Source organism: Eutrema salsugineum, unplaced genomic scaffold (assembly GCF_000478725.1).
Source record: "Eutrema salsugineum unplaced genomic scaffold, Eutsalg1_0 scaffold_19, whole genome shotgun sequence".
Classification (NCBI taxonomy): Eukaryota; Viridiplantae; Streptophyta; class Magnoliopsida; order Brassicales; family Brassicaceae; genus Eutrema; species Eutrema salsugineum.
The window spans coordinates 421,910-444,176 of record NW_006256838.1 but is presented as its reverse complement, the minus strand read 5'-3'; the positions used below and the strand labels follow the sequence as shown (position 1 = coordinate 444,176).

The following is a 22,267-nucleotide window of genomic DNA, read 5'->3' as shown; positions in this document are numbered from 1 at the left end:
AATGTTTTTTAAGAGGAGAGACATTTTTCATGTAAGAGATTTAAGAGACTATAAGAGACGCTGATGTGTCACAATATGATTGGATGAAACATAATTTTATTTTTTGTAATTTTTTTTTGGGTTTAGAATTCTTTTTTTTTTGCATTCGGAAAACACTGTGAAAAAAAGACGATGTTTGAGTTCTGAAAAAAAGACGATGTTTACGAAGAAGACGATGTGAGGGAGCTCTGCAAATCGAATGGAGAAAAGGTTGTCTCCTGCATGCATGTCGAATCGAACTTCATCATCAGCGAGGAAGCTCTGCATATTTCTGGGTTTAGAAAATAGTTGGAGAGAAGGAAAGCTGGGTAATTTTCTTTGTATCTCTGCAATTTTTGTTTGGGTTCATCCGACTTAGATGATTTGGTTAGTTAAGAATCATCTTACACTAATCTAATTGGGTTTCGATGTTGCAATTGTGACTTCCAACCAAACCACCGACCATCCCGAGGCTGACAAGTTCCGATGTCTCCAACCACAAGCTCATGTTCGGTTTATAAATGTGGTGAATGAAGACGGCGGTGAAGAGGCCGTGACAGCCGCCGCAGCAATCGAAGATGGAGGAGATAAGGCGGTTTACAGAAGTAATCGATGCTCAGGACAAATTGTGTGGAGAGGTATTTATTTTCTGCTTTGAAGTTTATGGTTTATCTTCTGCTATGATGTTTGCGATTGATGGTGTGTAGTTAGAGTTATGCAATGCTTTCAGTTAGAGTTAGTGTTAATGCTTGGTGGATGGTTTGAGTAAGAGTTATAGTTAATGCGTAGGTTTTAGTTAAACAATGAATCAATGCTTGGTGGATGCTTTGAGTTAGAGTTAGAGTGATGGTGTTTAATGCTTGGTAGTTAGGTGTAGTCACTTTGATCTGACTGGTAACAACACAAAGAAAAGCTTGCAGCTCTAACTTAAAGCTAACAATATCTGCGTAAACACTAGCATCGATTGTTCATTAAGACACAATCTTTCTCTCTTTTATTAAGACACAAGCTTCTAGTTTCTTTATTCATCTCTTGCCTTCTCTTTTATTCATCTCTTTTCTTCTTCTTTTTTTCATCTCTTTCCTTCTCCTTTAAACAGTCGTTTTCTTCTCCTTTAAACACTGTTTCCTTCTCCTTTAAACAGCCATCGCAGGAACATATGGATTTACAAATCCATATAGTGACTCTGGCTTCATGAACTTCCTAAATAGTCAACAAAACCCACAACCCCTTCAACCCATTCGGTATGAAAATGTTTCACCAAGTATTGATCTTGTAAATTTTTTTTTTAAGAACCTCTGAGTTCAGAGATTCCCATTGGAAGCTTAAAAACTTAAAAACTCTTACAAATGACCCCTATGGGTCTCTCATCATTGGAGATGGTCTAAGAGCATGTTTATTGGAAGAATTTCTTATGGGTACTTAATTAATATTTAATTAATAAAAGAAGAGAAGAGAGAGAGATGAATCAGATGAGAGATAATCGAATGAGTGAAGTGAGAGAGGAGAGAGAAAAATTTTGTTTTTTCTCATTAATTCTATCCAATCAGATGGTTACATCTGCTTTAAAAACTATTGAAGTATCGATGCTTAAAAGTTTAAAACAAGTATCGATGCTTATATTCTTGTCCAATTTTTATTTATTTTAAATCTAAATAATACTAAGTACTTGTGATAAGTACCTGCGAACTGTGCTACTAATAGTCGAGGGACTAAACTGATTCAGACGAAACCTGTAGGGTCAAACCCGAATAAATTGATAACCCGATGGGTATTTAACTATTTATGGAGAATTGAGATTTTCAGTAAATATAATGTGACGTGTCCTCGATCGGACGGTTCGACGGATAAATAAACCCGGCAAGTAAAATTCTCTTTTTTGTTCGTAGAATTTATTTATTTTTGGATTCAGAGCCAACGAAAAGCTGCGAAGACGAAGGAGATGGCTGAAGAGACAGTGAAGCCTATTAGGTTACTAAATTTCGTCTCGGAGGAACAGGTTCTTCTCTTGTCTCTTCTCCTCTCTCTATCGAATCCCTAAATTTGTTAATTCAATTTTTATATCTTTTTTACTCTGGGCAATTGAATTTCGTGACGCAGTTAGATGAATCGAAGAAAGAAAGAGGCGAGAGAGTTGAAGATGGAACATTCCAGAGAGACAGGGCTCTGTACGAGGTTTTTCTCCATCACGCACTGCCGTTTCTTCATGAGATTATGCTTCCTTTTCCTCTTCCTCACTTGTACATATTAATTTCAGATTCTGAAAGAGAACAAAGACAAGAAGGACGCTGAGTTTAACGAACGATTCAAGCATAGTGAGTCACTACTTTTTCTTACTGTTGCAGTATATTGTTCGGTGGTTTCAAGCTCTTATCGCTTATAGTTTGCAACATCTTTGGATTAATTCTTCTTTCTGAAATCACAAATTTTGGTTTGTGCCTGTTGTTCGATGGTTTCATTGAAGAATAAAAGTCGTTAACTCTTTTTTTTTAATTGGATTGGCAGGACCACCCAAGGCGCTGGATGAAGATGAGACTGAGTTTCTCGATAAACTCGAAATGGTGAGCAATCTTTATATCTAAAGTTCGATAATTTCTTGCCTGTTGATTCAACCTATCTCATATGGACTGCATATAGCTGACCAGTGTAAGATATTGATGAGTTGATCTTTATAAGCTCTTGAGAATCAGTAATGGATGAAGAATCATGACTTTGATGGCTTGAGTCTCGGGGTCATTATCTTCTCTCCGTCATCTTAATACATTCGTTTGCATTTTTTTCTTATAGTCAAAGAGAGAATATGAACGACAATTAGCAAATGAAGACGAAGAACAGCTCCGTAGTTTCCAGGTAAATTTCTTGTGAATCTTGCGAAAATAGTTAACAGTTTCTAAAAATGCTAGATCAACCTTGGGTTACGGCTCCTTTTTTTAGGCAGCGGTTGCAGCACGATCAGCTATCCTTCACGAATCAAAAGAAGCAGCACCGTCACTACCAGCTCCAACCACTAAGGTGAGTATCACGTTGTTTCAAATTCGATCGTGTCATAAATTTGCGGAACTATTCAACTGAGCATTTGAACCACGTGGGCATTTATGTATCTTGATTTTTTTTTATAGGAACAAAAACCAAGCGGGAAGAGAAAACCAGCGACTCGTCCATTTAACGCGATCATAAAAGTCAAGCCACAACCGAAGAAGGTTAAAGCGACAGAGGAAGAGAAGACAGAAACCTCAGGGAACGGAAAACCGGCCAGCCATATCGACCTGACCTCTTTTGATTCTGCAAAAGAAGCCAATGTTACAGGTAAAACTCCTGCAGCTCTGCAAACGGGTTTAGCCTTAGTCTCATATAGTGATGAAAGTGAAGACGATGATTAACATTTTTGTTTCACTGACACAAGCATCTGTAAACACTGGCAATGAATCGAAAAATGAAAACTTTTTGGTCTTAAATTCCGTCGTAAATTTTACTCACAAATGGTGATTCATAAATAAATAAAGAATTTTTTATGTAGAAGCACTCAGATGAAGCTGTACTAAAGATGCATAAACACCATCTTTGATACTAATCAAAGTGTCATGCTTTCCTTTTTCCACGATGACGCCATTTTTAACCACTGCAATTACATCTGCGTTCTTGATCGTTGATAACCGATGTGCCACCACCACGGTGGTTCGGTTAACCATAACCCGGTCTAATGCGTCCTGGACCACACGCTCGGACTCAGCGTCTAGAGCACTTGTTGCTTCATCAAGTAGCAACACCTTAGGGTCTTTAACTATTGCTCTGGCTATGGCTACTCTCTGCTTTTGTCCGCCTGATAATTGAACTCCTCTTTCACCCACCATTGTATCATAGCCCTGCAACGGCAATTATATCTTTCAGTTTAGCATGAATCTGGAAATTAGGGTTTGGAAATTTCGATTAGGTGCCATTAAAATTACCTGTTGTAGTCCACTAATGAAGCCATGAGCGTTAGATAGCTCAGCTGCAGATACAATTTCGGTTTCAGAAGCATCTCCTCCTTTTCCGTAAGCAATGTTTGCTCTGATCGTTTCATTGAACAAAACCGGTTCTTGGCTCACTAGCCCGGTTTGCTGCCTTAGCCATTTTAGCTGCAAGGTCTTAATCTCAACTCCATCAAGAGTGATCTGACCCGAATTAGGATCGTAAAACCTCTGCAGCAGCGCAATCACTGTCGATTTCCCGCTTCCACTCTCTCCGACCAAAGCTATTGTCTGAAACAAATAGAAATATAAAAAGAACAGAATTTAGATGTAATCCATTCGAACTAAGCCGAATGTAACTAACTGTTTCACTCGGTTTATATACTTCATAAACTGGAAAAGCAAGGTGAAAACGTGTTTCAAGATCAAGGTCTAACCTTCCCCGCGCGAATAGAGAGACAGAGATCCTGGAAGATCTGAACATCTGGTCTTGAAGGATATTTGAAGCTGATATGACGAAGTTCAATATCTCCTTTAACATTTTCAAGAACTCTGCCAGACTCATCACTTGGATCAATCTTCGATTCTCTGTCTATAACCGCAAAGATGGATGCAGCCGCATTGCTAGCTTTGCTGGAATCAGGAGACAATGAACTTGACTGAGAAATAGCTACAGCCGCCATTGTTAAAGCAAAGAAAACCTGTTTTTGAAACAAAAACAAAAACAGTCTTTAGAAGAGGCAGAACAGAGATCTTGTTGATTTTCTGATGAATTCTGTTTTTTTGTTTTTACTCTGAAAACAGCATCGAAGGTTGTTTTGCCGTCGTCGACAAGCCTTGCACCGGCATAGAAACTGGCGGCGTAAGAAGCGAAGAGGACGAAGAAAGAAACTCCAAAACCAATACCACTAACTATGCCTTGACGTATTCCTGTTTTCATAGGACCTTCACATTTCTTCTTATACATTTTCATCACTTTCTCCTCTGCACAAAATGAAGCAACTGTTCTTATGCTCCCGACCGCATCGTTCGCCACTTGGCTCGCTTCCTCGTACATTCTCTGTTCAACAAAATATTTCCATTTCATCAAACAAAAAAAAGACAGAATTTTTCTTTTTCATATCCGGATCAGGCATTATCAGTTATGGAAACTAGTCAAAAACAACAACGAAAATCAAAACCAAAGAGATTAGATTTTTGTACCTTTGAATCTGCACTGAAGCCAACCATGAACTTCATGTATATATAACCATTAAGACCGATTAGCGGAAGCATGGCGAGAACAATGAAAGCTAACTGCCAGCTTGCCACAAACGCGATGACCAAACCTGCGGTTACAGACGCAAGATTCTGAACCGTTTGAGCCAATGCGTCTCCGACTAGACCACGAACCGTAGCAGCATCAGCAGAAAGCCTAGCTCCAATAGCACCACTTGAGTTCTCAGTCTCATCGAACCATCCAACTTCCATATGAACCACTTTCTCAAAACACATCGATCTTATCCGCTGCACCAGCTTACATCCGGCTATGGAGAAAAAGATCGTTTGTGCCGGGAAGACCACCATTGAAGCTACACCGAGAAGCATGAAGATGATCGCCCAAAACCTTGTGTCGGATTTTAACTGCTCAGGTGGTTTGAAAAATGCTTTGATCACGCTTGAGATTAGAATCCCGAAGATTGGAAGTATGACTCCGTTTAAAACCGCGGCTATAGATCCCAGTATAAGCATTGGAATCTCTGGCTTGTTTAGAGCAGCGACTCTAAGGAACGATACTTTCTTGTGTTCTGTTTCTTCTTCTTTGATCGGAGTAGAAGCCTCGCCTTGCTCTGGTTTTGCTTCGTTGTTTGAGTCTATTCCTGCTGGAAAACCAAACATGGAGAAAGAAGACGATCTTTTGCTTAAAGACCGGCTTAGAGACGACTTTCTCAAACTAGACCGTTTCATAGACTCCATTGATATCTTCTGCTCATCTGTCGAATCTTCGGATTGTTTGTTTTCTTCTTGCAGACGTATGAGCTGAGAGTAGGCTCCTTCGGGGTCTCTTAGGAGCTCAGAGTGCGAACCTGATCATACGTTTATATGAGTATCAAACAGGATTGGAGATATACATATACATGTATGTGTTGTTTAAGAATTTGAGTTTTACCTTTCTCAACGATCTTGCCTTGATGAATTACAGCAATCATGTCTGCGTTTCTCACCGTGCTCAATCTGTGAGCGACAACGACAGTTGTTCGGTTAACCATGATCCTGTCCAGAGCTTCTTGAACAATCCTCTCAGACTCTGCATCAAGCGCGCTCGTTGCTTCATCTAAAAGCAAGATTCTTGGATCTTTTAGAATCGCTCTAGCCACTGCGATCCTCTGTTTCTGCCCACCGGAAAGCTGAGTCCCATGTTCTCCTACCATCGTCTCTAAACCCTGAAAATTTACAGTTAATTTAGCTTACATCCACAAGCTTTGTTAAAGTGAATACATAGACAAAAACAGAGGAGAGGTGAGTTAAAAAATCTCTCAAGTACCTGAGGAAGCTTATCGATGAATTTAGATGCGTTTGCGAGCTCTGTAGCCTTACGAATCTCTTCGATTGTTGCGTTCTCTTTCCCGTAGGCGATGTTTTCCTTTATGCTCGAAGTGAACAGAACCGGTTCTTGACTCACAAGTCCTATCTTGCTTCTGATCCATTTTAGCTGAAACTCCTTAAGGTTAATTCCATCTATTCGAACTTCACCAGCTAGTGGATCATAAAACCTCTCAATCAGAGACACAACAGTTGATTTCCCACTTCCGCTCTGCCCAACTAGAGCCACGGTCGAACCACTCGAGATAGACAGCGAAAACCCTCGAAAGATCTGCTCTTCTGGCCTTGCCGGGTAACTAAAGCTCACATCTTTAAGCTCTATATCTCCTCGAACATCATCAAGAACTTTCCCGGTTGTATCGGAAGCATCAATCTCCGGTTTTCTTTTGATTGTTTCGAACATTTTGTAGGCCGCGGCTTGACCAGCCGCAAACGCGCTTAAACAAGGAGATGCTTGTCCTAACGACCTGAAATTAACGAGAAAAATCAAAATGAGATGACCAAACAAAAAAGTCAGGCAAAAAACAAATGGGATGATGATGAAGAAGCAAAGCTGACATGGAACCGGTAAGAACCGCGAAGATGATGATGAGAACTTGTCCTCCTGTGTAACCTTTCTCCAATATCATCTTCCCGCCATACCAAACAGCTAAAGCATAAGTGCAAAAGATGACTATATTGAGTGTACCAAGACCAAGCCCTGTGGAAGCTCCTTCAAAGACACCTGCTCTATAAGCAGAGACAAGATGCTTATTGTAATTGCTTATAGCTTGTTTCTCTCCGGTAAACGATGCAACGGTTCTTATAGATCCAACTGTTTGCTCAACCACAACCGCAGCTTTAGCATAAGAAGTTTGTCCACGAGAAGCCATTTTCGAAATGACGATAGCGAGAGCTGCACCAGACATCACTAGAAGTGGAATTGAAGATACCATGACTAATGTAAGAAGCCATCCTTCCATGAAAGCTATCACAAATCCACCAATAAACGTTGATACCAATTGTATAGCCTTCCCAACCTGCCATAAAGGAAAAACTAGAGTCTCTCAGTTTCGCCAAAAGATTTTTGAAACTTAGGAATCAAATTAACTTTTTTGTAATGTTTTTGGAAGTTACCTTCTCTCCCATGGCGTCTTGTATAAGCACAGTGTCACCTGACATTCTTCCAACAACTTCTCCTGTGTTGGTTTCGACATCGAAGAAAGCAATGTCTTGTCTCAGTATGGTTTTTAGATATAAACTCCTTATTCTTCCTGCTTGTCTCTCCCCAGAGATCATCCACCCAGAAACCTCTGATTACATAACCCAAAAAAACATCCATAAAGATCAAATCTTTCACATTCAAGCACTAAAAACCCCGCAAAAAGATTTTCAGACAATATCAAGGAACTCTTACGGAGAAGAGCTGCCACTAGAGTCCCAAGTCCAAGGTATACAAATTTCAGAGCCACCTGTAACATAAAATTGTATTACAAAATCAATCACTGTAAGGTTTTTCCTAAACAACAAAAGGTAAAAAGTGTAGAATCTATTTATCACCTTAGCGATCTTATCAGAAACATCTGAACTGTTTTGGTTTTGTCCGAACACGTCAATCACATCTCCAAAGAGGACTGTCATGATAGGGAAGGCAAGACCGTTACCCACAGCGCCTATAGTCCCAAGGATCATCAAGAGGATGTCATAGGAATCTGCAAAGGCAAACAGCTTGTAAAACGGCACCGTTTTGGTCTTCTCGTTTTCTTCTTCTTCTTTCCTCTTCTCTGTTTTCTTCTCCTCTTCTTTCTGAACAGACTCTGTCTTAACTTCTTCTTCATTGGTTCTCAAGTTTGAGATCTCTGCTTCTGCTCTGTTCGTTGACTCCACCTTCATTCCTTCCTCTGATTCCATTACACTATTCATTGTCTGGTGATCCTATTTGAAAGAAACCAAAGCTTAGGAGTGGATTAGTTTGTGGATTTAAAGGTCGTGCAGGGTTGAATATATACTTTTGTTCATTACTTGAAGAAGAAGCAGTGGATTTTTCAATCTCAAGGACTCGTAATTTTACTTGCTAAATTCTCTGTCCATTTGAATTCATTCAAGTTGAGTTTGGGGCCTACAAAGACTAGAGTCGTCAAAAACGACCTTGTATATAACATATGACGTGACAGGACAGACGCCAATTGGTCTGGTCTCTTCTCTGCGGATAAGTCTTCTGATCACCTAATTTTTATTGAACAAAAACAGAGGAAGCTTCTAATACCAAAGAATATTTGTTTCATACGGTTTCTCGTGTATTTTTCTTTCAAACTTGATTGATTTTGACTAACCCACTTTTACTTTCCTTTGTTCATACAGTGTGTAAAACTTTCGTCATTAGCCGTATTTTTTTTTTATTGTCATTATAAGCAGACAAAAAATATGAATTCATATTGATTTCTTTTATATGCAACTTGCATGACATTTCTTTATTTCCCGGGCCATGTCATTATGATAAAACGATTAAAATATCACGAGATAGCTATTGTTTAATTGACATATGGTACGTAAACTTTTTTTTCTGTACAGATGTTTCATTTTGATTATTCCTTTACTGCTTTACATATGGATTGCACTTCAGTACGTCACGAATCAAATTTCCACTCTGAATTTTCAAGCAGCCAATGAATTTTCTTATTAGTTACATATAAAAATCATTTGTTTTATATTGGAATTGTGATTATTCCATTTTGTTAAGATAAAGATATTTTACTTTTCATCAGTAGGCCCCGGAACAATACGATGCCAGCAGGGACGATGCTTAACCCTTGTATACATACATACACACAATAATATAAGCAATCTTATACATACACAAGTAAAAAAAATATTTGTTTTTGTTTTGCACGTGAAACAAAAGCAATCTTATACAAACTTCATCCCAAAATGTCTAGAACCCTATATTGTATAAAAGTAGCCAAAAAAAGAGCCCTGATCCCCAGAGACGAGGTCGTATATCGTTACCCTTTTTTTTTTTACATATAATCACATACTGTTTTATTCGTTAATTTTTTTGGTTTTCTTACAATCCAAGCTGGACAGGCACGTTGGCTTCTTGAATCCAATTAGCCGGACCGACCCAGTTAGCGACGGTGAAACCTTCAACCTCAGCTGCAGACTTAGCCACCTTAGCAAAAGGAGCCCTTGTAGCAGTGTTAGCTCCTGGTCCACGGTTATTGAACTCAATGTATCTAGCTGTCTTGTGGAACTGCTCTCCTTTCCACTCGGTCCATCCTTCTGGTTGAATCACATCACTAATCTCAGTTCCAATAACCACGGTGGTGGCATATTGCTTCCACGGCCTTCCTAGGTACGATTTGATGGTTGCCTTGTCAGCTTCGAGCTCCTTGTCCCGTAAAATACGGCAGTTATGGAGAACGATACCGATCTTGACCGCTGTACCCTTCTCGTTACCGTCGGCTGTAACGTAGTTGGATTGTCCTGGAGTTCCCTTTCTGATGAGGATCAGAGAGTTTTGGATCACTGTCGCTGACTTTCCAAAGATGAAATCCACTGTACCGGACACAACAATGTTCCTGTAGAACTGACGTCCGTTGTTGACGTAGAGTGTGTCTTGGTAAGCGTCAAATCTACAGTTGAATATGACCGCACGGTCTCCGTTCACACGGAGTGCGACCGCTTGGTGTCCCAATGGACCAGCAGTGTTCTTAAACCCGATCCATTTCGCCATGAATCCCTCAGATTCAACCTCTGCATGCATGCATGTGTGTATCTTTAGTTAGATATGATCAACGTTATCTAGCTTTTAATTAGATGTCAAAAATAAACAAAGGTTAATTTAAGGGATGGGACTTACGAACGGTGCCACTAAGTGAAGTAGTGGTTCCAGGGCTAAGTTTAACACTTCTGTTAAAGGTAATGATGGTTTTGGTAGCACCATCACCAAACATGAAAATGTTGTTCTTCTTCTTAGGGATAGTGACTTGTTCGTTGTAGATACCAGCCTTGATATGGATAATGCAACGTCCAGGGTTTTTCTCAGGGCAAGCGTTAACCGCCTCGGAAACCGTCTTAAACTGTCCACTTCCATCCTTAGCCACCACATGAGTCGCTTTGATCTTACCGCCGCCACCGCCGCCTTCACCGATACCATCATCACCAGCTGCAGCGCCACCACCTGGAGCGCCACCGCGTCCGGCCTGAGCCATAAGCTTCCTGTCTTTACTAGGGAACCATTTGGGTAGTCCCTTGGCGTCGGTGTCTTCAAGAAGGCGACGTGCGGGAGCTCCTACTCCTCCGATGGTCACGTTCTTCATGTCGTCTAGCTTGACACCCATTTGGGACATAGCCGTGACAACTGAATGGAAGATATCGATAGCGTTGCTAGTCAAAACCTTGGAGTTAGAGATTCCTTCTCCCATGATTTTCCTTAGCTCCACTTCCTCAATGTCGTCAAGACAATCGGTTTGGTAATTGAAAACTCCGGTTAACCATTGTTTAAGCTGGTCAAGCTTAGTTCCGCTCTGCTGAAGATCTTCACCCATTTCTTCAACAATGGTCTCAAGATCCTCAAGAGCGTAGGTCAACACTCTCTTGCAGTAATCAAGAACGGCTTTGCTAGTCGCGTTTATGTTTTTCCCCATACCTCCTTCGGTGGAAGCTGTGAAGTTTGAGGATTTTGTGATGGCGTCTTTTGTAGCAAGCATGAAGGCTTTGATAAGCTTGCTTGGGTCGTCGCTTTTGACAGGCTCGAGTGTTTTTGCGCATGAGCCTTTGTCTGTGGTTGTCTGACAAATTGTCTGAACCGCTTTCTGATGCGAATTCAGAGGAGCATTCTTCTCGCCACCGTCGCCTCTATTAACAAAGGTGACAACTCCTATGGCAACACCCACCACTAGAAGGATTGATGCCACAGATATCACAATTTTTCCTACCGCCATTTTTCAATTTTTTTTTATATGTATATATTTTTCCCCTTTTCCGATTTTTTTTCCTTTTATGTATTTTTTTTTTGTCTCCCTCCAGTTTTATTCAGGAGGTTAATAGGAGAGGGAGTTTTTTTATTTTTATTGAAACAGAGCCCGGTGGGTTATTAATGGGGCTGATAGAGATTACGGTGCATTGTTGAGAGATTCTTATAGGAGTCCTAGTTTCTAAAATTAGGGTTTGCATGAGTTTTGCATGGTGGGAGAGATTTCAGGTCGTTGAATGGCTAAAAACTCTCTAGTCAAATATTGGCTATCAGTTTTAAAAACTGGTCACCACAAAATGATTTGATAATGTCCTGATCAAGAGGTGTAAGTTCGATTACTAAAAATAAAAAAATTATTTAAAGATGATTATAAAACGTTCGTGCCAGTAACTAGATTACTTATGTACATACCCTCTAACTCTGATCTTTTAAATTTTGGGCTCCATGTCAAAAACAAATTATTTTGGACTATTGGTTCATAAGTTTAGTGATTTATCCGAAAGAAAACTTGCCGAAAGCTTCTTTTCCCGAGAGTTTGCTCTCATCCTCGATAAGTTAGGATAGTTCTATTTATGGGTTTAACTTTAAAGTTTGTGTTGCAAATTGCCACACTAATAATAAATGCAGATATATGTACATACATTCATCTAAAGTTTTTTTTTTCTTTTCTGGTTTTTGCTTTAAGGCTACATCTAAATTTCTTCAATCCTTTGACCCAAAAAATATCTTCAATGCAATCAATCAGTGACGGGATCATACGGATCCATACTCTTTTATTTATTGATGGAATAAATATTAAAATTCAAAAACTACGTTTGATTGGAGTGTTCATGATTTATATACGATACCAAGAAAAATCTTATATGATGTCAAGTCATCATCGTCATTTTTTTTCATCTTAAGATATTCGATGTAAGATGTCGAATATATCTAATATAAAAAAAAAAATCAATTTTCATTTATATATTTATATCCTTTCCAATCATCACGAAATCCGTCCGTACATGTGTAAAACCTACAACATAAATCACAAATGACGCACAATCATACATGGACAGAACCATCTATATATGATTCCAGTAGCGATCATCGCTTTTAGGCATAATCATACGATATTAATTACATCCAAATTAAACCCCTTAATCGATCAATAATAATAATCCGACAGTGGTGGCGGTCGGGGAGATGTGTCTTCCTCGTTAAGCTTGACCTTAATACCAAAAGTCTTGAAAATAGTATTCAAACCATTAAACACATCAAACGAATCACTGCTCAGATTCTTCCCAACTCCAATTCCAAACTCCACTTCATTGAACAAATTCTTATCTTCGATATCATCCAAACAAGTCGAATGATACCCCATGATCGACATTAGCGTCTTCTTACAAGTGAAGTAATTATGAGCCAACGTCGTTACATCTTTCCCCGTAGCTTTCCAAAACTCGGCGAAATCTTCCAACGCATATTTCAAGTTTTTCTCGCAGCTGTTGATCGCTGCAGCTGCGTTTGCGTTTGATTTGTGTTTTGGTTTGATTCCGGAGAGGAAAGATACACTATGTTTCACGGAGGTTTCAGCCGCAAACGCTAATGCTCGGATTAACTCGATAGGGTCATCGGTAGGAACGTGTTTAAGCGTTTTGCAGCATAGACTTGTGTTTGTTGGGATCACGGTGCATATTCCCGCGACTGCTTTTGCATGCGGTGTGAAAAGGTAGTTTGTGCGTTTGGCTGGTGTAGCGATTGCGGTTGCGGTTGCCGTGACGGATAAGAAGAGAAAGGCTAGTTTGATTGGAGTGTTGTTCATGATTGTGTTTTTGTATGAACGGAGAAACAAGGATCGGAAAGGAACGGATTCCGGAGGAAGAAGAAATCTTAGATATAGAGAGATGCTTGTTTTGTGTATTTATAGTTCGTCTATATTTGGTAGATATTACATCTTTTTTTTTTTTTTTTTTCTAGGTTCTTTTTTAAATATACATATGGTAGCGAGGGATTTGCGGGTGTATTTTAGGTTAAACGGTTAAGCCTTCGAATTTGCCATATTGTTTGTTTTAAGTTTTCATGCAATTATGTAAATATCGGTTTTTAAGTTTTAACTAAGTGTACTACTTTTGTTGCTGAAATAACAGTTATAGTTTTTCTTTTCTTTGCTAAAACAACAAATAGAGTTCGAAAAACTTTATTATATTAATATAGTTGAAAAATTTAAATATATTTTTTTTAACGTCTGCATATTTCATTGATATTAAATATATTATTTATACTTGTAAGGTAAAAAAATTAAATAACCTTTTAAATTTTTTGACTGATTCAACCATTAAAATAAACTTAACTTTTGTATATAGATTTTTTTACTGTTAAAAAGTGCATATAAATTTTGTACTAAAATATTAAATTTTACAGTTGTATTGAGACAATGGTCGTGATATTGACACGTGGCAAAGCTATGAGCCTCAAGCGGCAATTGAGGTGCATATACTGTATTCGTCCGGCTCCGAAAGGCGAAACGTGGACGCGGGAAGGTTTTTTGGAATATGCAGGTGGAGGAAGCCAAGATCTTGCTCGGTTTTCCTCCCAATTCTCGCCCCGATCCTTCTCAGGTCTTTGAATTTTCCTATTAACCTTTGATTTGTGAGCTATACGGGGACTTTTCGATCACTGAATTCGATAATTAGGGTTTTCGCTCGATCGTTTGATTTGGTGATCACATGGTTGAATCTCACTGTTTTTTCTCCGAATTTCGAAAATTTTCAATTTGGAGACCTAAAATATTCCGTTGAGAAGAATTGAATTTAGTTGGGTATCATAAGTTGAGTTCGTTTAGGTTTGCGAATTGCGAGATGTTATGGGATTGATTTTTAGAACGTGTATGATTTGATTCGGTAGGTTAAAGCTGCTTACCGGAAGAAAGTTTGGGAATCGCATCCTGACCTATTTCCAGATGATCAGAAGCTCGGTGCAGAGTCTAAGTTCAAATCGGTGAGTGTTATCATTTCTTTCTTTCCTTTATCACAAGAAACTTAAAAGTTAAGTCTTCAATATGTTGCAGATATCTGAAGCTTACTCTTGCCTTGAGTCTGGTAATTTACTGAGATTGACCTTTCCTTGGCTATAGCCAAAACCACTTTCATGGTCTGCAAAAACCCCAAATGAGCTAGTAGATTCGTATTAGGTGAAATCAGGTTTTGTGATGAAAGTTGACCGGAAAATTTTGGGCCATTGACGGAGGACTAAATCCCGGTATTTTTAACGAGCATTGTGCATTTACATACCTTTAATCTCCTTAGAGTTTATACCTCATTTGCTTACCTTTAATCTTTCTTGAATTCCTGGAGAGTTGAAATAGTTTTTTGCTACTGATATCGCAGGTTCAAGCTATTGTTGTTGGAAGAATGAAAAAGAGACAATTTGACATACTAATCTGTTCTACCAATAACAATTCTAGCTCATTTGGGGTTTACAAGTTTGCAGATCAGGGCACACTTACTCTGTTTTTTTTAATTACATATCGATCATTCTGAACCATCGTCTCTAGTAAAAGATCAAGCTTTCTAAGTTCTACACATTGGTCTCTCTTTACAGGTGATATTAAAGGTCAACAGTATTCTAGATCAGGTAAATAAATACGACTCAACACTCAGTATGTGTTTTAACTTTTAACGAAGCGTAGTGGGGTTACACGTTGATAATGACACTGTAAAACATTGAAAAGGTGTGTATTCGAGGGTAGTCAAGACGGGAGTTCCACGGACTTATGCATATGCCAAAAGAGGTAACGCCTGGTTGATCGGTGCACCTTTCCTTTTGATCGTCCTTGGAACCATCGGGCTTGGTGGAATCAAAGCTAACAGGTCTGTCTTCCACATGTTTTGCTTCTTCTTTTTTTCACTCTTTTCACTGGTTTATCGGTGAGATCCTTTAATTTTAATCTCTCTCGACTTAGCTAAACTGTAAATTTGAAAACACTACTGTTTCCTTCTTAATAAAAATTATGATTGGTGTGTTTTGGATTGTTTTTTGTTGGGCATTTGCAGGGCATATAATATGCAAAAACAGACGTTCCCGTCTCACAACCCTTTCCTTCCTTGATTCAGAGTCTCTTTCAACACAACATTTTGTAGCATTGAGAATAAGTATGTTTCTGTTTATTTTTCTTAACTGTACAAATGTTATTACAGAAACATTTAAGTACTACTTGAGCATCTCTATATTAAATGAAATATATGAATATAATATTGTAACAATTAGGTTAGATTATATGGTGTACTTATACTTTGATATATTTAACCAGGATACACCTAAAATTCGTCTCTTTATTATCTTGAACTAATAGTTTTCAATAAATCATTGATGGAATAAAGATAGTTTTTCAATACCATTGAATAGATAAAGGTATCACACAATAAGGTACTCTCGAAACATGATTCAGAAAAAGTCATAAGTAAAAAAAAAAAAAAAGAGTTGAAATTACAGGTATTATCCCCCCAACGACATTGGAATATCACGTAAATATCTGAGACCAAAAGAAACAGATTGCGGAAACTTTAGTGATGCAGAGATTCCCAAATCAACGTTTCTCTCCCATAAACTTGTTTATTCTCCAGCAGATGAAATTAGGCAACCTTCTTCTTGATAGTAACAATAAGGTTTTTATGAACCCAACCATGTACCTTAACCATCCCCCAAGTTTCTAGCTTGACTCACTTACCGACTAAAGTAAAATGAAAAAAAAAAAGTGCATCTACTACTATAGTACTACTACTTAGACTTCAGAATCATTGCATTCTGCAGTTTTTGATATGGAAAACACTAGTTTCCATGTCTTAGTTCTCTAGGTTTGGTATTCAAAGTAGTAACCCACATATGCTCTGCTTATGGCTAGTTGGCTACCACTACATCTTCAGTATTTCACGGAACAAAGATTGATTTTCAGGCAACAGTTTGGATACCTGTCACGGTTTCAGGATTATCTTTCTCGTTTGTAGTTTCCGCAGCAAGGTTAATAGTAATTGGTTTCCATCCTGTTTGATGATGAGTAATCCATTTCTTCGAGGTTGTTGTTATATTCAAGATCTGAACTATGTCACCTAAAGTGTACTCTTTTAGGCATTCCTTTTTCAGAACTTGTGCAGCTTCGTACCTACATATTAGATAAGAGGAAGAAAAAAAAGAACTTTAGAATCATTCATCAACAAAGAACCATAGATTCTATATGTAAACAAACTTTCAAACCTGCACTGAGTTGACATAATCGCCTCTCGCCCAGAAGACGAGGTTAGAAACTGTTGTATTCTATCCCAAGTTGGTTTTGGGTATTGCTTAGGGTTGCCCCCTAAAGGGTTTACACAGTTCCATAGAGCTTCATCTTTGCCAATGTAAAGCTTTAGTTTTCCCATATTTATCACCATGATCATATGATGCTCCTTTGCACCGTCTAAAGCTTTCTTTACATCAGTACCGCGATGCTTTGGATCTCCATACTGAATGCAATCCGAGATATTGGGCTCGGTGGGCATAATTTTTTCGGTTTTCAAGATGTTTAGAGCATGTAAGATAACGCCTATAAGGCCTTGAACATACTCAGATGGTGGTGGGCACTCTTGTGTTCCCCACACACCATTGCTGGAACCAGATACAGTAGTAACAACTGAAGGCTGAGAAGGTAAGACTCCAGGAGTGGAAGAGTTGGTGTAGCCTGTGGTTGTAGTAGAACGAGTTACTGGGGCACTACTACCACTACTAGACCGTGGAAGATTACCTTTATTTGGACCGTTTAAGCTAGGAGAATGTGAGGATTCCATCTTTGGTCTGAACTCATGTCTAACCTGAGGATTGAATTTAGGACGATTTTGAGTTTGACTCGGGTATTGAGATACACTTAAGTTGCTGAGATCAGGTGCAGCCATTAGAGGAGGAGACGGGTATCTAGGGCCATCATTTCTGGGATGCATTGGACGGAAACCATTACCAATAGGAGGATGCGGATTCTCTGGGCGATAAGGTCGGAATACATTACCATAAGACGGCCGGATATTAGGAGCACCAGGCCTGGGAGCATTGGGATAATAGTTCTGCGCATGGTTTGGGATGCTATTTCCATTATTCCAAGAAGGATCAGGGTTGTTAGGGTAAGGTAGTCTAGGAGGAAAAGGAACAGGTCGAGGAGGATAATTGTACTGATTCTGAGGATTACTCATCACATTACCAGGGAAAGAGTTAACATTGCTAGTGGGTAAAATGGGAGCAGGTATGGTGGTGGAGACAGATGGCTCACTACTTGTAAGAAACTCATGTGGTTTCTTAAACAGCTTTCCTTGAGTGTTCTGTTGCTGACGTTGGTTATCGTTAGGCTTATTTTCCTGAACCTTTGGTGCGGCAGGCTGATGATTTGACGATTTCGGAAGGTATTTAACCTTGAATTTGTTATCAAAATTTCTTCTGGTGTCAGGATTTGAATCCAGAGGTTGGCTTGATGGAACATACTCCTGAGTTGGGGATGTCTCTGAGACAGAAGAAGTTGGTAACGTCGCATTGGCAATAAGCTGTAAGCTTTCGGTTCGTGAGAGAGGGCTTCCACCAGCTGAGAGGCTTGTCCAAAGCCATACTGTCCTTGCAGCATGAACTAGCGGCACCGATGCTTTGCGAGGCTGCGCCAAAAGAACATTGTACCGTCTCAGCCTCAACTGGTGAAGAGCATCGGAGAAGTCTCTATCCCCTGAGATCAGCATAAAATTTGCAGGCGCAGGATTATCCAGCGCCCAACAAAACATGTTTACAAGAATCTTCTTATCACTCGCATCTTTTGCTCCTGGAGCAACAACACACATCAAAACCAAAAGGAAAACACACTCTTCAGCTACTAAATTCAGAATCAAACCAAAACAGTAAACAACAATTTCGACTCAACGAGTGTAGATGATACAATAATAGTCGCGCAATAAGGGTTTAAGAAAATTCACCGGCGGGGACGTGATTGAGGGCGATTCCGGTGGAATTAAGGGCTTGCTGTATCGCCGGAGGAATACGATTCGTGTCGCCAAAAGCGGAGATCGAGACTGGACCACAGTAATTCATCTTCACAAGTGCAGAACTAATGTTCTGCGCAATTCCATGAGCATCGACACCTTTGGGGACTTGACAATTCTCTATATCCCACCACACTGCAGTCTTCGCCCTCACGTACTGCGCCTCCGCCATCTCCGCCGCCACCACCGGCATCGTTTCAGTATCTGCTTCGCCCGCCGTGTTCATCGCCGCCGCTACCGTGCCAGAAGGGCATTCAATTATTATTATTAAACCATATAACCTTTTTCTCTACCCTTTATATTACTGATGAAACTATTATGATTGGACGCTTTTACCCTTGAGAGTAGCGACGATTCGTGGCACTCGAGGGGAAGGGTAATTTCGGGAATGAATGATGAAGCGTTTCGATTGGTAGAGAATCGTGGTGATTGCTTTGTTGGCATTAGTTGAGACTAGAAAGTAGTGCTTGGATACTGTGGTTAGTGGAAAATTCTCGTGCATTTGTTCGTTTTCTAATTGACGTTGACTTAGACGAAAGACTCAGCATTTTCGTTTTCTGCGAAGAAACCTCCCTTCCGTTTCCTAGTTTCTTCCAATTTTCTGTCACGAGAAACCGACGTTTACGTCGTCACTGTCCAATCTCTTAACTTTCCACAAGGATAATAATATGTCCTTTTTTTTTTTCTTTTTCTTTTCCCTATCGATTAATGCATTTTACTAGACTTTCTCGGTTAGGCTTTTATCATTTTTATTTATACCGATTTCTATCTTTGATGTTGATGTTTATTTTATCAAATATGTACCCCGAACAGTAGAAAACCGAGAACAGTAATACACTTATAAACGGTCTATTCCGGCCAAAATCGGTCCAGGACGCCTAATTTTTCGGTTCAGTAATTATCATAACATTGGATGCTTATATTTGATATCAATACATATACATATACAGTTCACAAGAGTTCCTATAGTCAATCTTAACACATTCACAGACACACTTTGCTAATCTTCTTCTTTATCTCCATTTTTCATTATATACTATGTTGGCTATTTTCTTCTTCGCTTTAAGTATTTAACATATCTTTAAATTAACTAAGTTATTCTATTAACGCCCTAATTAATATGATAAACAAAATATCGATTCAATTTGTTTTTTTGTTTCAATTACTCCCTCTTCTTATAGTTTTTTTTCCCACAATCACATGTCAGTTTACTGGAGAAAATAATTAGGATTAATGTCGTAATTCTATGAACACTATGTTGATAGGGTTGTATGGGAAGGTAAATCAATTTTCCTTCTTAACACTAAGGTGCTCCTCCTCCGGCAGGTCCGGTCCGAGCATTCAACAATGGTTGAAGAGCCTTGACGACAATGCTCATGTTTGGTCTGAAATCAGCTTCGTATTGTACACACAATGCAGCAACAGCAGCTAACTACATTATCAACAAAAAGCCGAGTAAACGTAAAACATTTGACTCGAGGAAGCTGCTATTATTTCCCTTCTTCTATTGTGTTCTATAATCATTAGTTCAAGAATGGTTTTGGTCTTATACCTTAGCAACAGCTTTTGGAGGGTAATCTCCTCCGAGTCTTGAATCAACACACTGCTTAACTTTGTCTTCGCTTAGCTTTGGTGTAGCCTAAGGGAAAAGCAGCAGAGTTTTGATTGTTTAGTAAGATTTTGTAAAACCGATAAAATATAATGTGAGATTGTTCAAATATCTTTGGAAAGAGATCGGTATTACCCATGTGACTAAACTTTGCTGGCCTCGAGGCAATGTATGATCAACGGGCTTTCGACCTGTTAGAAGCTCGAGCAATACAACGCCGAAGCTGTACACATCACTCTTGGCACTCAATTGCCCAGTCATTGCATATCTGGTATCAAGAGAGAGAGAGAGAGAGAGAAAGAGAAAGAGCATATGAGAGAGAGTGAGAGGCGTTGAGCAATGGAAAGTTGACAACAAACATACTCAGGGGCATGATAACCAAAGGTTCCAAGAACACGAGTGGAATGAAGGCGTGCGGCCATATCAGGAGCTTGATTTGAAAGATCAAAGTCAGCGATTTTAGCTACATCATCATCAAAGATTAGAACATTGCTGGACTTTATGTCGCGGTGGATGATATGTGGATTCGCCTTTTCATGCAAGTACTCAAGCCCTCTTGCTGCTCCAACCGCAACCTTCACTCGTTGATGCCACGACAAGAGTGGACCAGGCTTTGCCCCCTTGACACCTTTTCTCCCTGAGGAACCATGGGATATGTTATAACACCAACAACAACATAAGGGAAGTAAAACAACAAATAAGTTCTACATTTTGTACCATGAAGAATATCATGAAGAGATCCATTTTGGGCAAACTCAAAGACAAGTATCCGCGAGTTCCCATCAACAGAGTAACCAAGCAGCTCGACAAAGTTATCATGCTTCAACCTCGAAACCATAGAAACCTGCAGGTTCATTTTTCCAAATTAAAAAATGCAGAGCCACATAATAATCCATTCAACGATAACCATAAGTAAGTGCATATCCACCAAACCTGGGCAAGGAATTCATCGTCAGGCTGTTTGTTAGAGTCTAACTTTTTGATTGCTGCAGGCTGATCATTCTTTAAGAACCCGTGATATACTCTTGCATATGATCCTTCACCGATGAGAGATTCTGATCCAAAACCATTTGTTGCTTCGATAAGTTCATCAGCGAGAATGGCGGCTACTTCTATAGGCTGCACCTTCACAGTTTTTTGTGCAATTTCAGAGGTATTGCGCCTTCCATCATTTCCTTCAATTCGACAACACAGATTTGAACAAGAGAGACACGATTACTGATAGTAAGAGAGACTATTGTATGAATTAGGGAGAAGAAAAAGGAAAAAAACACAAAATTAAGACAGATACCTCCAGATTGTTTGGTCATATTCTGGCCTCCATAATCATTTGCTCCAAGCAAATCATCTTCACGGCAACAACCGAAACAGCTCATTGTTCCTGTCTCTGTAGCATTCAGTTCACAAGATCACAATTGGAATAAGAATATACACACATAGAAAATCCCAAGTCATTCAAAGTATCAAACACACATTTTTTTTTTTTTTTTTTTTAAAGTATCAAACACACATTACACAGAAAATCGAGCAAAAACCCAACTTGCGGTAAAGCGTATATTATAGCTAAAGCCTCGCATTTTCCAAGTGAATGAAGCGACTTAGAAGAATCTTCAGAAATTTTTTTTTTTGACATCAAATCTTCAGAAACTAAACTTAGCGAATTCGAACAAATATTTCAGAAAATTCCGCGGCACTACTAATCTAGAACCAATAATCACCTTGATCTAAAGCAGAAACACAAAAATGAAGGATTATCAGTAGAGCGAGAGGTTTTGAAGATCTCAAAAAAAAATCGTCTCTAAAAGCGTTGGAGCAAGCAAAATATCTAAACTTTTGCGCTGTGATAAGAAAGAAATCGAACGTCTTGGTAGGACCCACTTTCTTCCTGACTGCTCTAACTTGGACTTAAATGTCAACGTTTGACAGCTAGTCAACGTTCGTTTCACGCCGTTGGTGATGACGACAAACGGGATCAAATCGCCGATTGCCATAAAAATAAGTCAGTCCATTTTAAGTGGGCCTATAAAATATGGGTCATTGAAATCAAGCCCATTCAGAGTATCATTATCTAATCATCGACCCAGTCGGGTCCCATTATTTAAATTGGGAAATTCGTATCGGTGCAATT

The 22,267-nt window shown here is 39.2% G+C and overlaps 7 protein-coding genes across 10 annotated transcripts; 2 read left to right on the top strand and 5 right to left on the bottom strand.

The window, feature by feature from the left end:
- The first annotated feature begins 274 nt into the window (after positions 1 to 274).
- Positions 275 to 3,464, top strand: LOC18019837 (protein FAM192A). 2 transcript variants are annotated; one of them, XM_006402341.2, is made up of 8 exons: positions 275 to 656; positions 1,931 to 2,017; positions 2,119 to 2,193; positions 2,276 to 2,333; positions 2,524 to 2,579; positions 2,806 to 2,868; positions 2,953 to 3,030; positions 3,138 to 3,464. In XM_006402341.2, exons 1-8 carry the CDS (start codon positions 597 to 599, stop codon positions 3,396 to 3,398), a joined length of 738 nt encoding a protein of 245 aa, XP_006402404.2. In that variant the 5' UTR covers positions 275 to 596; the 3' UTR covers positions 3,399 to 3,464. The 2 variants fall into 2 exon arrangements, with proteins under 2 accessions (XP_006402404.2, XP_024012842.1); XM_024157074.1 differs by having other exon boundaries at positions 278 to 656; positions 1,908 to 2,017.
- LOC18019835 (ABC transporter B family member 21) lies at positions 3,441 to 8,551 on the bottom strand. The gene is made up of 11 exons (XM_006402342.2): positions 8,091 to 8,551; positions 7,948 to 8,002; positions 7,668 to 7,843; positions 7,110 to 7,570; positions 6,493 to 7,018; positions 6,118 to 6,391; positions 5,172 to 6,034; positions 4,762 to 5,028; positions 4,406 to 4,669; positions 3,966 to 4,259; positions 3,441 to 3,881 (listed from the first exon to the last, which is right to left on the bottom strand). The coding sequence occupies exons 1-11, from the start codon at positions 8,451 to 8,453 to the stop codon at positions 3,528 to 3,530; spliced, it is 3,897 nt and encodes a 1,298-aa protein (XP_006402405.1). The 5' UTR covers positions 8,454 to 8,551; the 3' UTR covers positions 3,441 to 3,527.
- Positions 8,552 to 9,538: 987 nt separating this feature from the next.
- LOC18020081 (probable pectinesterase/pectinesterase inhibitor VGDH2) lies at positions 9,539 to 11,621 on the bottom strand. The gene is made up of 2 exons (XM_006402340.2): positions 10,390 to 11,621; positions 9,539 to 10,283 (listed from the first exon to the last, which is right to left on the bottom strand). The coding sequence occupies exons 1-2, from the start codon at positions 11,471 to 11,473 to the stop codon at positions 9,595 to 9,597; spliced, it is 1,773 nt and encodes a 590-aa protein (XP_006402403.1). The 5' UTR covers positions 11,474 to 11,621; the 3' UTR covers positions 9,539 to 9,594.
- A 1,018-nt stretch (positions 11,622 to 12,639) lies between these two features.
- LOC18020080 (pectinesterase 5) lies at positions 12,640 to 13,350 on the bottom strand. Its single transcript, XM_006402339.2, has one exon. The coding sequence runs from the start codon at positions 13,307 to 13,309 to the stop codon at positions 12,653 to 12,655; it is 657 nt and encodes a 218-aa protein (XP_006402402.1). The 5' UTR covers positions 13,310 to 13,350; the 3' UTR covers positions 12,640 to 12,652.
- Positions 13,351 to 13,974: 624 nt separating this feature from the next.
- Positions 13,975 to 15,710, top strand: LOC18020079 (protein CAJ1). Of its 3 annotated transcripts, none has more exons than XR_002899896.1 (7): positions 13,975 to 14,105; positions 14,392 to 14,484; positions 14,555 to 14,585; positions 14,688 to 14,745; positions 14,874 to 15,120; positions 15,218 to 15,356; positions 15,540 to 15,655. XR_002899896.1 is itself a non-coding variant. In XM_006402338.2 (6 exons), the coding sequence occupies exons 1-6, from the start codon at positions 14,040 to 14,042 to the stop codon at positions 15,592 to 15,594; spliced, it is 417 nt and encodes a 138-aa protein (XP_006402401.1). In that variant the 5' UTR covers positions 13,975 to 14,039; the 3' UTR covers positions 15,595 to 15,710. The 3 variants fall into 3 exon arrangements, 1 of the variants encoding a protein (XP_006402401.1); XR_002899897.1 differs by having other exon boundaries at positions 14,678 to 14,745; XM_006402338.2 differs by lacking the exon at positions 14,688 to 14,745 and having other exon boundaries at positions 15,088 to 15,120; positions 15,540 to 15,710.
- Positions 15,711 to 15,858: 148 nt separating this feature from the next.
- Positions 15,859 to 18,793, bottom strand: LOC18020078. Its single transcript, XM_024157030.1, has 3 exons — positions 18,465 to 18,793; positions 16,738 to 18,313; positions 15,859 to 16,645 (listed from the first exon to the last, which is right to left on the bottom strand). The coding sequence occupies exons 1-3, from the start codon at positions 18,754 to 18,756 to the stop codon at positions 16,435 to 16,437; spliced, it is 2,079 nt and encodes a 692-aa protein (XP_024012798.1). The 5' UTR covers positions 18,757 to 18,793; the 3' UTR covers positions 15,859 to 16,434.
- Positions 18,794 to 19,678: 885 nt separating this feature from the next.
- Positions 19,679 to 21,959, bottom strand: LOC18020076 (probable receptor-like protein kinase At2g47060). The gene is made up of 8 exons (XM_006402336.2): positions 21,858 to 21,959; positions 21,431 to 21,526; positions 21,073 to 21,314; positions 20,857 to 20,983; positions 20,503 to 20,776; positions 20,275 to 20,407; positions 20,083 to 20,169; positions 19,679 to 19,962 (listed from the first exon to the last, which is right to left on the bottom strand). Exons 2-8 carry the CDS (start codon positions 21,513 to 21,515, stop codon positions 19,834 to 19,836), a joined length of 1,077 nt encoding a protein of 358 aa, XP_006402399.1. The 5' UTR covers positions 21,516 to 21,526; positions 21,858 to 21,959; the 3' UTR covers positions 19,679 to 19,833.
- Between the last annotated feature and the right edge of the window lie 308 nt (positions 21,960 to 22,267).